This window comes from Python bivittatus, unplaced genomic scaffold (assembly GCF_059951505.1).
Source record: "Python bivittatus isolate LINGU-HERP-01145 unplaced genomic scaffold, Pbiv_v1 ctg000590_np1212, whole genome shotgun sequence".
Lineage (NCBI taxonomy): Eukaryota > Metazoa > Chordata > Lepidosauria > Squamata > Pythonidae > Python > Python bivittatus.
In genome coordinates, this window is record NW_028277086.1 from 16,773,320 (window position 1) to 16,787,354 (window position 14,035).

A 14,035-nucleotide genomic window follows, 5' to 3' on the forward strand; every position below is an offset into this window, starting at 1 on the left:
GTTTTCCACTAAGAAGTAAGTTTAAAGTATAAATGAATCAAGATTATTATACTATAATATTAACACAATGAATACAGTTTTCCTCACTTCACAGAAATTATAGTGTCAGCTGATAAATTTGAAAGAAGAACATAGCATAAAACAGAATTGTGGTGATGGGGGGAGGGGTATATAATAAATAAATTAAATTAAATCAGTTGCTCAGTGCTATCCTTCTCTGTGGAAGACAAAACAGCTTTAAATTACTACTAAATGGCATTAGGATTAAGACGGTTTTTTGTTTTGTTTTAAGAAAGTTGCTTGGTAAAATTATCCCTTCTCTTCCCTATGTAACATAAGTTTGTGCTTTTTTTTTTTTTTTTGTAAAATAGATGTAAAATGGAATGACCAAAGACATATTCACCATTTGAAGTCATAGCAGTGAATTGTGGCCACACATGTAGATACCAGAGAAACCTTCTACATTTGTTTTCTTGTGTAGTGCACCAATGGTGTGATTATAGAAACTGTGCCCCTTATATTCTAATCTTTGTCTAATCCTGCCTTCCAGGATCCATGTATCTCTATAAAAATCGCAGTTGAGCAACTGTTGGTGCCTAGAGGCTATTTGAGATGAATCCCAGGTTGCATATTGTATGGCATGAGAAGCTACTCATGTCTGTTCCTGGTGGACAATGATGAGGACAAGATAGGGCAAGATAGACTGAAATGAATGCCATGCTGTTGTAGAACATGGCACCATTAAACCGTCCCGTGCATGAGTAATGGGTGAATAGGATGGAAGCAATATGAATCATGCTGAGAATGAACACATTTATAATGTTACATAATCCAGCCCATAAAGGTTTAATGCTGACAATCTGTATCTTTGTCTCCAAACTAAAATAGGTTTACAGCTTTTGGAAGAGATGAATGTATGAGATGAAAGGGAAATGTCATCGTCAGATTAAGAATCCATTTTATGAGCCACATATTTACATAATAGCAAGGCTTAGGTGAACCACGGTATCTTAGTTATTAAATGTTGTTTGTTCAAATTCTCAAACACAGTCCGGGACCTAAAATAAAGTTGGAGATTAAACAAAGGAAATCTATTAACCATACCTTTGTAGGTTAGGTTTTCTGACCTACAAAGGATAAAATAGATGGGATATTTTTGAAAGAAAAAAACAACAAAAGGTCACAGCAAATCCTGGGACAGAGGAGATATGGAACAATGATCTTAAAAAGATGCATTAATTTGTAAGAAAGAAAGAAAAATTAATTTTTCTATGTGCCACTTTAAATACTGACTGTTGTGCTCTCCAAAACCCAAAGCGAGAACAAAAGCAATCAAACACCTTTTACTGGGATAATATTTATTTATTTATTTATTTATTTATGAATTTATTTATGAATTTATGACCCATATTTCTATTCCAACATAAAAAGGGGGTTATGAAGTTATCTATTTATTAGATCTATATCTGAACTTTCCTTTATTAGGAGCTCAAGGTGATGGACATAGGACATCCTTCTCAAGATTTTCACACAGCTGCACCTAAACGACACTGGTTTTCAACTATTCTCTTGAACTAGTATTAAAAAAAAAAGATTATGCTAATTGAAAACATCTAATTTATAAATAAAAGAATAAAAACTGACAAGCATTTTTAATGTACTTTTTAGCACAAGTGAAGAGTTCTTTCCTAAAAAGAAATCCAAGCAAATACAAGGTTGTTGCTTATTCACATTTAGAAGATACTAATTATATATAATGGGTTGAATTCAGGCTTATAGTTATACTTAAAATAGAACCAATAAATCACTGTAGAACCAAACAATCACTGACTACTTAAGTCTAACTTGTTTCCTTAACGACAGTGGTCTACACAAGTTATTGTGCAAGCCATATTTTTATCTATTTTTATATGCTTTATTTTTATTTGTTTTTGATTGTTTTTGTTTGATTTGTTTATTCTATTTGTTTTTGGATTTGTTATTTATTTTACAGCTTCAGTATAGAACCAAATTATGACTTTCTCTACATCTATGATGGGCCCGACAGCAATAGCCCACTCATTGGAAGCTTTCAAGATAGCAAATTGCCAGAGAGAATAGAAAGTAGTTCAAACTCAATGCATTTGGCTTTTCGAAGTGATGGATCTGTTAGTTTTACTGGGTTCCATTTGGAATATAAAGGTAAGTGTAACTCTATTGTTAATTTTGGTCATGGATGTTGAAATATTCTGTCCAGTATAACTACTTTAAAATATCTATTTGCATTAAGTCAAGAATCATGTCATTTTGCTTATGTGCCATTTCTTCATTTTACCTTATTTGTGATATGTTAATTTTTTAAATTTTATTTTATGTGAAATGGTTGCTTACTATGTGCCATATAGGAATCTTAAATGACTTACAGCAATATTGTTACTTTTTAACGCTGCTTTAGAAGAATTAACCTATTAATTAATTAGAATTAACCTATGTATGGGCAGAAGTATTTCTCACCACAGAGAGGATTTTATAGGAATGAATTCATGAAACATAGCAGGGTGAAAAAGACTACTCTAGCCTCCCCACTTAAATTTAATATGATGTAATTTGCTTCTGTCTTGTATATTCTGTCATGAATACCACCAAGATTTAACATATCTATGACATAAAGGAGGAATTATGAAGAATGTAGGCATACAAATGCATGGGAATAATGACTAATGATTTAACCCTGTAATCACATATAGTTGTTGTTGCTTTTATTTCTAATTCAGATCAGGGATGTCATTGTTTTCCCACCTTCGAGGGGAAAGTTATAAGAACTCTTTGATTTTAAAAACAGAATAGTGAGGGTCGTATCCTTGAGACCTGGCTGTTTTTGTTATTGTGACAAACGCATGTCTCAGTATTCTAGCATTGTGCTGCAAGGTCTGGCCCTTGGGGGTGTGCCTGTAGCATCATAACACACAAAGAAAAGAGACATGCATTGCACCATCACAACACTGCTTTCATCAGTCTGAGCCTCCACACTGCCCCACAGACATCATTGTATGTGATGTTTGAAATAGAAAAAAAAAAAAAAAAACAAACGGTGGGAGAGGAAAAAAAATGAAATATTCTATCCCTTATTAGAATTGTGATTCCTTTCTGTTTTAGCTTTTTGCTTTGTTTTTAAAAGCAAGATTGGTGGTGGAAGAAAAGGAAGTAATTAGAGCAACTCAATCTTGTTTAGCACAAGGGAAATAAAAATCCAAGATGCTTTTGACATCTTTCCTCACAAAGATTATTTCAGACTACCTGATGGCATAATATGTACTTAGAAAAAAGATGATGCCTAGTATTGTTATGCTGGTTGTCTCATATGGGCATACAATATTTTTTAAAATTAAATACATCAAATTAAATGTTGTGTTCTAACAGCAGCACTGTCTTTCCCCTCTGCTCAAATTAAAGCCAAATTACGTGAGTCGTGCTTTGATCCTGGGAATATAATGAATGGTACAAGACTTGGAATGGATTATAAACTGGGATCAACAGTCACATATTATTGTGATGCTGGCTATGTTCTTGAAGGATACTCTACCCTTACTTGCATCATGGGAGATGATGGAAGACCTGGATGGAACAGAGCCTTACCTACCTGCCATGGTAAGTTTTTGAGAATTTTATAATCTGATGATGATGATGATGATGATGATGATGATGATGATGATGATGATGATGCTTTTACAGGTGCATGATGAATTACATGGGAATTCACATGAAGTCTCTCCCCCCCCCCTTTGTTTGTTCTTACACATACTGGTATTTATTGTACCAGACTTATTATAGTGAAAACAACACCAAAGTTTTCTTCTCTTCTTTTCCATCCATTCCTCTGGAATCCTGTCTCAAACAACAAGAACACCAATGGGACAGAAGGGTGGAAGAGCTAGAAAATAAATGCAGATACTCTCTGGAAACCAACCACAACAACCCCAATGTTAGATGAATGTCAGTGTTCTCACTGGTGTTTAGAATATCACATCACAAAATACCCTAAAGCTGGTCATCCAATTGAACTAGGCTTCAGAGGACTTTATGTTTGCTGCAGATCAGATCTGAGCAGTTTTAATGGATAGTTTTAGTGGATGGATAGTGGATAACTTAGATGAGTCAGTGGTCTGAACGTTACTATCATGAAAACCCTGTAGAGACGGATCTTGCATTGTGCCAACTATCTAAACCAGCTTTTCCAACTTGCTGCCCACCAAGACTGCCTGAACTCCTAGAATTAATTCATAATACACCAGAACTCAAAAATTCATTAGCATTCATTCTTTTTATATATTTTTATTTTCAAAATAATAAATAAATAAATAAATAAATAAAATAATAAAATAAAATAAATATATTTTATATTTTGTTTTTGTTACAAATTTGTTAGCAGACAGTTTTCTTTCAATTAACATGGCTTGATTTTCTGAAATAGGGTCAGCTGGTACACTGATCAGTGGCAAAGTGCGAATACGGCTAGCATCTGTTGGCATCCATTCAAACATTTTTATAAATTTATGTATATTTTAGAGAGGTGTAGTCAAGGAAGGGCATATGTTTATGATAACTCGGTATAAAATCATTTATCTTAATAGTTGCTGTGTTTCATTTGGGAAACAAACAGCTAGGTTGAAAGGTTTAAAGCTCCCTTTCTCTGTGCAAAATTACCTTTTTTTCCTGTTACTCATATTCTTTGGACTCGACTCCCTTTGAACTATATTTAGGTTATGATCTGATATTTTAAAAGGGCCTTAAAACATTTATTTTTCTTTATGAAGCTGGAAGATTTTTTATTGTGGAGTCCTTGGTGCTCTCTGAGCTTGGTTGTTTGCTTGCAAATGTTTCATTACCCAGCTAGGTAATATTCATCCCTGAGCTACATATATTTTCCTCAGTTAGAATTTTTATTTTCATGGCATTGCTTCCTACCAATTTAAATTATGATAGTGTTGGGATTAGATAATGTTTTTAATTTATTATTTTAAAATTACGGTGCTGATGGTGGTTTGTACTATGTTGTGATTGTATTGCTTGCTTATAGAGCAAAAATATTACTACTCAATAAAGACAAAAGGCTCATCAGCAAACTAACAGACAATTTGTCACAGGGGACATCAGCTATTTCTAGCTCTGGCAACATGGAACAAGTGTTGACCTGGGTACTAGGACCCTTCCTGATGGCTTTTCCTTGGAAACTGAGGATGAGCCAGTGCTATCTTTGAAATCCATTGAATCTGTGAAGCCATGCTCCAGCACAGAGATTGAAGAAGAACTACCCCAACAAGCCTGCCTGAATGTCGAGACCAGTTTCTCTGGCAGAAGGCCTAAGCCCATGGAAATTGTCAGGATTCAAAGTTAAATATCAAGGGATATTGCAAGAGTACACAGAGAATAATGAAAGCCACACTTATGGATACCAGATGAGGTGGGATAGGGACTTGAAAACTCTAATATAGAAAGCTCTTTTTGGAAAAGCTAGTGCTGGAACTATCCATTGCAGCCTTGCCTTGTATGCTGAAGACTAACTCAATTCACTTATTAGGACCTCTGAACCTTGGCTTGACTGTTCATTATATACTATGCCTCGTCTTCAAGAATTATAATACACTTAATATTTTCTCTGCTATCTTGGTCTGGACTTTGACTATACTTGCTATATCCCCATTTCATGAAATATCTCATATTTCCCTAGTCTTGCTGTGTGCGATTGCACTCTTTAGTTTTTACCTCTCCCTCTTGAACAAGACAGGTACTTCCACTCACCAAATTGCTAAAACTTCAAGAGCGATCAACCATTCTTGTAGCATTTTGATAGGATTAAACGAGATGCTGGCATTTGTGTACATTTCACAAGGGTTTCACAATGTTTTTGCTGCCAGTTCCTGAGCAGATATGTAAGTCTGTGACTTCTGTGCTGTGACATTCCGGTGCCATTGAACTTGTATTTTTATGTAAATACCTGACATTTCACTTCTGAGTATGAAGAATAGGTTTTCACGTGGCAGAATGCCCCTGATTAAATCAGCAGAATCCAAGAGAATCAAATCAAAAGAATCCAAATAATCATCTTATAGGGTCTAGATAGGAATCAGTGATGATAAGATATGCATTTTTCTTACGTTCTTTGAATCCTCACAGCCCAACAATTGTACAGTAAACCAAACACTCTCTTCATCAGTTCAATATCCTATCAAAAAGTTTTGAGAAAGTGTATTTCCCCACTAAATTAAACTAAGGAAACACAGAAGGAAACATATGTACTTTAACATTTCTTCAGTGTATTATGTATTAGATATATTTTTGCCTGTAGCTAATATCCTTATTTTAAATGTCCTTGAAGCCTTTTTCATAAGTGCGTGACATGAAGGAAGTCCACAATCTCATACTAATATGAATGAATGCAAAGATTAACCAAGCAAATACGCTGAAGCATTTGACATTTCATGATAGCTGTGAAAAGCAGAAAGTAATTAAGGTTTGCAGATTGTATATTTTACATACGACGAAAAATAATGTTTAATTTTTTTGTCAGTGTCAACTTTCAATCGTATTATGTAAGTTTTACCTTTCAGGAAACTATTATTTATTGTTCCTAAGTTAGTATTTTATTGCTCAGTGCAGTGGAAAACCCCATTTCATGCTAAGAAGAATTTAAATCATTTTGCAATTCTCACTGAGTCCAAAGGCAAAAATTTCATACATTTTTCTTCCTTTTTAAAAAAATTAAGTCTATGATATGTTATTTATTTTTGGGAAGGGAGAAGAATTATCTGTGATAGACTACCACTCAGAAGTGGCTGATAGGTATTTATTCTTACAAATATGGAGAAAACACGAAGTATCCCACATCAGACTGATAAGGAATATCTCTGAAAAGTGCTTGCTGTTGCCAGTAATATGGTTATAAACAGTGTTATTAGGCAGCAAACATTGTAAAGAATATACAAAAATAACAACCCATCATGCAAAAGCAAACCATCCGTTCTTATTGTAAAATATATATATTAAGTGGATACTACTGGAAGTTACAATAATTGCCAATCCAAGTCAAATCAAAAGTTTTTTGATCTAGTTTTATTTTGTTTTGTTTTTCATGCCAAGAAATAGCCCAGCTTGTTTTTAGGAATGCTGATAAAATTTGTTGACTTCTCTTTGTGCATAATCAATATGCAACACAGACTGTGTTAATTTACCTTCATGGTTTATCCTTTCCCAAATAACAACCACAACAGCAGTCAGAAATGTATATATTGAGATATGAATTAGGGAAATGTGCCTACGAAAATGGATTCCGTCTACTCCTTTCCTTCTTTATGGTTTCTCTGTCATGCAAACCGTTTATGTAGACGGTGCTTAGTGTTTGCACAAAAGTAGAAACATTTTGTATACAACGTTATCCAAAGAGTACAAAAATGGATAGCTGATGCACGTATCAGGGAATGTACTTGTGAAAATGAATTCAACCAAGCCCTTTTCCTCCCGCTTTCTTTAGGGTTTACGGGAAGGGATGGATGAGTTAAGAGAGAACTGGTGGAATGGGATGAATGATTTCTTTCCTTGTTGCATTGGAACAGCATAGAGTAAAATATTCCTTTAGTTCAGTTTAAACTCTTTGCTCACAAGAGAGGAACAAAAAAATCACCCAGATTTACAGGAAGCAAATAATCCTTCAGTGTGGGATGAAAGGTGTTCTGCATGCCTAACATAATGGAATATAGAATATTGAATTAGCAAATGTGCAAATATGCTTATTTAATATATTTAAAAACTAAAAGGCAAGTCATCCCAAGGCATTTTAAAGACTATCTGAATAACGGTACTGGATGATCAGCACTTTGCATAGATTTGCACCTTTGGGTCATACAAAATAGAGTCCCATCCATGCTGTGATTTATTAAGACTGGCTAAACTTCTCTGCTGTGGTTAGAAATAAAATAAGCATTATGCTAAAATATTCCTGAGCTCAATTTTATTTGAAATTGATACTTTCATATAAGACTGAGCCACTAGATAATGTAATTAAAGCTTTATTATTGTACAGCTTTATTGCAAATTCCATATGTAATTTGACATTAAGTACCACTTCTAGGTTTTGTTGAAAAATATAACAGAATTTGCATATAAAATTTACTTCATTTGAAAATGCATGCCTTTGTGAAAATTCTTTCTTTCGCAGTCTCTTCCTCATTTTACATTTTATGTAAACGACCTTGTATGTATCTAAATTCTGAGCTAGAACTTTTTATTCAACACAGTATGTATTTAGTATTGGATATTAGAAGAATATGAATCAATATTTAGCCTTGTGTATTCCACAATCTGAATTTCAAATCCATTAATTTCTATTTTTGTAGCACTATATCTTTTAAACAATAATGAGCTGCAATATCGCGTATATTAGATATATGCCCTTCATAAGATTAGATAGAAATAAAATCTCTTGAAACAATTTGAGTAAATAGAGACATTCATTCAACTTCATGGTATGGAATTCATTGACATTCAGCAGACCTTTGATTATGTAATGCCACTTCCTGCTCCTCATCCTCATCCTCCCTCTCTACCTCTCCATCCTATCTCTCCATAAGCCCCCCAAAATTTGCTCCAGAGAGGTAGACAGTCCTTCAGAGCAGTTACTGGCTAGCTGTGGAGTTGAAGGGGTAAAATAATTGCCCTCTCATTCTGATAGTTGAATCTGCTTCCAGTGATAGCAACATGATCCTACCCCTTGTTCTTACCTAGAGCACAGGTAATGATCATATGAGTTGTGAATATTCCAGCAGTTATCAAAAATGCTTTAAACTGTGGAGAACTTTCCCAAGTTTCTCAGTCATTCAATTGTTAGAGAAAATCAGGTAATAGATCCCATTCATATTTTAACATTAATTTTGTATTTTAAAAAAAGATATAAACAACATAATGGATCTATGATCGAAGTTTTGAATAATTAAAATACTAATTACATTTTTTATGCCTTCAATCCAAGTAGTTTGTATCAAACTGTATTCTATTATTTTCCATGGATGTTGTTTTGAAGTGACTGAACACAGTACCATAAAACTTGTGTATTATTTGCTTTTTTTTTTTTTTTTTTGGTTTGTTTGGTTTGGTTTGGTTTGGTTTTGCCTAACCCCATCTTTCTTTATTCTGGGTAAAGATGTTGTATGACTGTTTCTATTCTTATCTGAATTATTAAATAAACTTTTAGTGAATACAGAAAATTTTTTTCTTCGTTCAAGTAATGAGCCAAGTTGGTGTAGTGGTTAAACCTAGAAACTAGGAGACCATGAGTTCTAGTCCCACCTTAGCCATGAAAGCCAGCTGGGTGACTTTTTCACCCAGTCACTCTTTCAGTCTTAGGAAGAAGGCAAGGGCAGACCACTTTTGAAACATTGCCAAGAAAATTGCAGGGACTTGTCCAGGTAGTTGCCAGGAGTCAAGACTGACTTGAAAGCACATAATAATAATAATAATGACAACAACAAACTAGTACAACATGAAGGATTACTAAATACTGAAGAGACCAACCAGGCCTACAAGAAAGTCCAAATGAAGAATAGAAAAGAGACATGGCAAGGCAAAGTATTACATGGCCACGTACGCAAAACAACTAGCAGGCAAAGCAGATAACAACAAGACCTGGCAATGGCTAAGAGCAGGAAAGTTGAAGAAAGAGACAGAGAGTCTAGTTCTGGCTGCACAAGACCCAGCCTGATAAACAAATGCATATAAAACCAGAATTGAGAAGACAGCATCAGACAGCAAATGTTGCCTTTGCAAGGAAGCTGAAGAAACAGTGGACCACCTGGTTAGCTGCTGCAAGAAGATCACACAGACTGACTACAAACAAGAGCATGACAAAGTAGCAACAATGGTGCACTGGAATATCTGCAAGAAATACCATTTGCCTGCAACCGAGAACTGGTGGAACCACAAAACAGACAAAGTAATAGAAAATAAGAAGCTAAAATGCTTTGGGACTTTAGAATTCAAACAGAGAAGCACCTACAACACAACACCCCAGACTTACCAACTGTTGATAAAAAAAAAAAAAGTCTGAAAAGCAGACATTGCAATACTTGGAAAGAGCAGAATAGAAGAGAAAGAACTGGAGAAAATCACAAAATACAAAGACCTGCAAATAGAAATAGAACAACTATGGCAAAAGAAAACAAAGGTAGTACCAATAGTACTAGGTGTCTTAGATGCAATCCCAAAACATCTGGAGTACCACCTGAAGACCATCGGCATTGAAAAAAACACCATCAGTCAGTTGCAAAAAGCAGCTTTACTTGGAACAGCTTCCATTCTGCGACGATACCTTTAACACCATCAAACAACATCTGCCTATCCCAGGTCCTTCGGTAGGACTCGATAGGTGGATCAAAATGCCAAATCCAGTTGCACATCTGGCTCACTGTGCAACAACCATAATACGCCAAATAATATTGGTGTATGTTGGGGACTCTTTTATTACCTAGACACTCCACTGAAGATTGGCTTAGGAGAGTATTGTAGTAATATTAATAAATTGAATTCATATGCTACCCAACTCCCAGCAACTCTGGGCAGTTTCTCACTACTATAAACAAGAATGAATCTTTTATATTTACTACATCAGAATTTCTGGGCAATTCATCAGATAATATTTATTTCTGTTTTTTTTTTTTTAAGAGTACCAAATTGCAATTATCAGCATCAATATTTCCAGTACTTATAGTTTTAAGATTAAGAACGTTTATATAAAGATATTTTTCTTTAATGTTATGGTATTGTGTTGGTAATGATAGCTGTTAAGTAATTTTTATAACTCATAGGTTTCACCGTTATTATTGAAATGTTGTAATTCTTGCTGTTATTTTATACCAGTCCATGACCAAATAAAGATTTGGCACCAATATGAAACAAAAATGTAATTGCAACAGTGAAATGCACAAGAAAGCCATGTGAAACCTTTAAAATCAGGGGAACAAATTTAGAATACAGTATATGCAGCTCAAGTGCAAGCTGAAAGAACGAGATTTATTTCCTTTCTCCCTCCCTCCCTCCCTTCCTTCCCATGTGATACACATACAAAAGGGACAGCATTTGTGGCATGATGGCATGACTCAGATTCTGTTATCTGCCTAGCCCTCCTCTCTTATTCCTTTGAATGACATATTTTTCAGAGAGAACTTTTCATAAGGTAAACTGTGCCGTGGAACATACAGCAGAGATAACATGGGGAGGCCACACCAAGGCTCTGAGACATCTCATCCTTTTGTGCAGCAACTTCAGATGTCTGCTTAGCAAAATGCCCTCCTGCTTGCTTTGTTCAACCATAGTAGTATTTACTGGACTTTTGGAAAGTTCTGCTTCAGATAGATACTGGGCCTCTGGTATAAACCTACCTGTGTGAGGAAAGGAATGAATGGAAGAGAGCACTCTTTAAAAAAGCATTCTGTGTGGTTACACTTACAGGTCAATAGTGCATTCTACGATCATTCCCTTGTTCTGGCTAGCAAGCCTATCGATAGCATTGCAATAGTTAAAAGGGTTTGTTTGTGTATTCAGAAAGTGAGAAAAACTACATGAAACGCTGTGATTCAAAGCATTTATTTCTTTTTGAAGGCAGATAATATTTATTTTGCTTATTTTTTTACTCCACTTTTTCTACCATATTATAAAATAAATTGTCCTTTACTTTGTAGCACCTTGTGGAAGACGTTCCACAGGTTCTGAAGGCACCGTTTTATCTCCAAACTACCCTAAAAACTATAGCATAGGACATAACTGCATTTACTCCATTGCGGTTCCTAAAGAATTTGGTAAGTAACAGCTTTTTTTTTTTTTTAGTAATCTGTATTTTAATTATATTGTAGTTAAAAATCCCATGTATTTACCTTAACCTTGTGTTTGTTATGTGGAGAAACCTATACGATGCATCTGAAACCTTCATTCAAACATATCACTGCTAGATTCAATTCTGAGTATCAATTTGTTATTCAGACGAATTATTTCAGTCTTACAGCTTGCTATAATTGTGTTTTGGAAAAAGTATTGTTCTCAGAGAAGATTTTACATTCATTTTATCAAGTTATTTTTATCAACCTGTCGTAGTGAGTATGTCAGGACTCTGGTTACTTAAACATTGCATACGTTAAACCAGAACTGCATATGATATGCAACATGGATATTTTTGAATGGTGGGGGAGATACTAATATAGAAATATTTGTTGGGTAACACCTAGCACAGATTTATCTATGAGAATTCATAAAGAAGAAAAGGAAATTAGAACCATATAGAAAATTACCACTCAATAGCCAAAGTTAAATTTTAGTTTCAGTTACTGAAAAGCTGTCTTAGGTTTCATACCACTGGGGCAGTGGAAGTGATCTGCCCTGGGTGCAGACCTCTACAAATTTGGTCGCCAACCAATTTTGGTCGTGACCTGAATCAAATTTTCCCATAAGGTTCAGTGTAAATAAGGTTAATCCGTTCTGAACCATATGTATTTTTTTTTAAACCACAAAAATATGACACAAAGTACAGTACAGTATGAAGAGAGAGAACACTAACCTTGCTTGAGGCGTGGAGGACAGGAAGGTGGGTGGGGAAGTAGTTATTGTTTGGAGGGAGAGTCCCCCTCCCTACAGGAAGCCACGACCACGTGTGTCAGCAGGGAAAATGGCCACGGATCCTGTTCATCACCCGATGCGGAGTTCGCGAACGGAAGCAAAATTTTGCGAACGGTGCTGTTCGTGACCCGAATTGGTCGTGAACAGAAGCGTTCGTGACCCGAGGTACCACTGTAAAGTCATATATTCCAAGAACATCTGCAATGACAATCATTGGATTTGAAATGTGGGCAAGATTGAAACCTTCCACTGTTTACATCCACACAATACGTGCAACATTGATCATCCAATCCTTATCAAGACAGTGACAGACACTGAGGACACTCTGATATCTCCTTCTAGTCAAGTCCAACGCATGGTGACTTTTTCATGGAATTTCCATGTAGTTTTGCAGGCAGAAATACTGAAGTAGTTTGTGATTATCCATTCCTCCTCCTCCTGTTGTTTTCAATTTTCTAATCAAGTCTATAACCCTAATTTTTGTTGGCGGTCTCCTATCTACCCAGCCTAGGTTAGCCCAGACAAGTTGAAAGTACAAATAATAATTTGGAGGAAAAAAAATAATATTCTGGAATATTGAACAACAACAGAAAAGAAGTTTTAAAAATATGTTTCTTGTTTCCCCTTCCTATTAGTGTATATATGTACAGTATATGGGCGTGGACCTGTGTACTGAACTTAAGATTTGCCTTTCATTATGTTCTCTCTGAGTAATCTTTTTGATAATATATAAGGCAATTCAGAAAAAAATCAAACTAAAAATAAAATTAGTGTAAGATTGATTTTCTGAGCAAAATCTAAATGCAATGACATATCAAAGGTTAAAACGTGCTTATGCAGTTTATTCTGCAGGCTACGTTCACATAATAAAAGATATAAAAGTTGTTTACATGTGTTAAAATAGAGAGGAAATTATGTGGAATGATGCATGCAAAGAAGTCAGTATATGTGTGTTTGTGGGGTGGTAGGTATATGTGTGGACTATGTTTCAAAATAAGTGGTATACATAAAATAGTGAGAGTGATTTCCACTCATTCCTTTTTCTGTTTTTTTTTTCTTCTTTTTTTCTTTTTCCCTTCTGTTTTTCTTCAGTTCTGCCTCTGTCTCATTTATCTTTATTTCTTGGGATTTTCTTGAGCCTGTTTGCCTTTGATCACATTGATGCTCTCAGAGCTTTGTCATACTTCATGTAGCATATGGAGTTACTCTAACGCAGTGCAAATGTTTTGTTTAATAAGCTGCTTTCTTATTCTTTTGGTTTCTCCTGCAGCTTTTTTCTATTTTCCAATGTCGTCTTCTTCAGACAATTTCCCCTACTTATGTGCAGTTTCCATAACCTTGGGCAAAGCATTTGTGAAAAGTAAATCACATGCATCTCTTTAGTTGTGACATAATATTCACA

The 14,035-nt window shown here is 35.0% G+C and overlaps 1 protein-coding gene across 2 annotated transcripts in view; it reads left to right on the forward strand.

Annotated features, from left to right (window-relative positions):
- CSMD3 (CUB and Sushi multiple domains 3) overlaps window positions 1-14,035 on the forward strand; it is a 623,909-nt gene that overhangs the window by 434,174 nt on the left and 175,700 nt on the right. For both annotated transcript variants that reach the window (XM_088149036.1, XM_088149037.1), the window contains 3 exons: window positions 1,994-2,181; window positions 3,433-3,627; window positions 11,706-11,822. In XM_088149036.1, coding sequence (XP_088005162.1) covers window positions 1,994-2,181; window positions 3,433-3,627; window positions 11,706-11,822 — 500 coding nt within the window. The remainder of the gene's footprint in view (window positions 1-1,993; window positions 2,182-3,432; window positions 3,628-11,705; window positions 11,823-14,035) is intronic.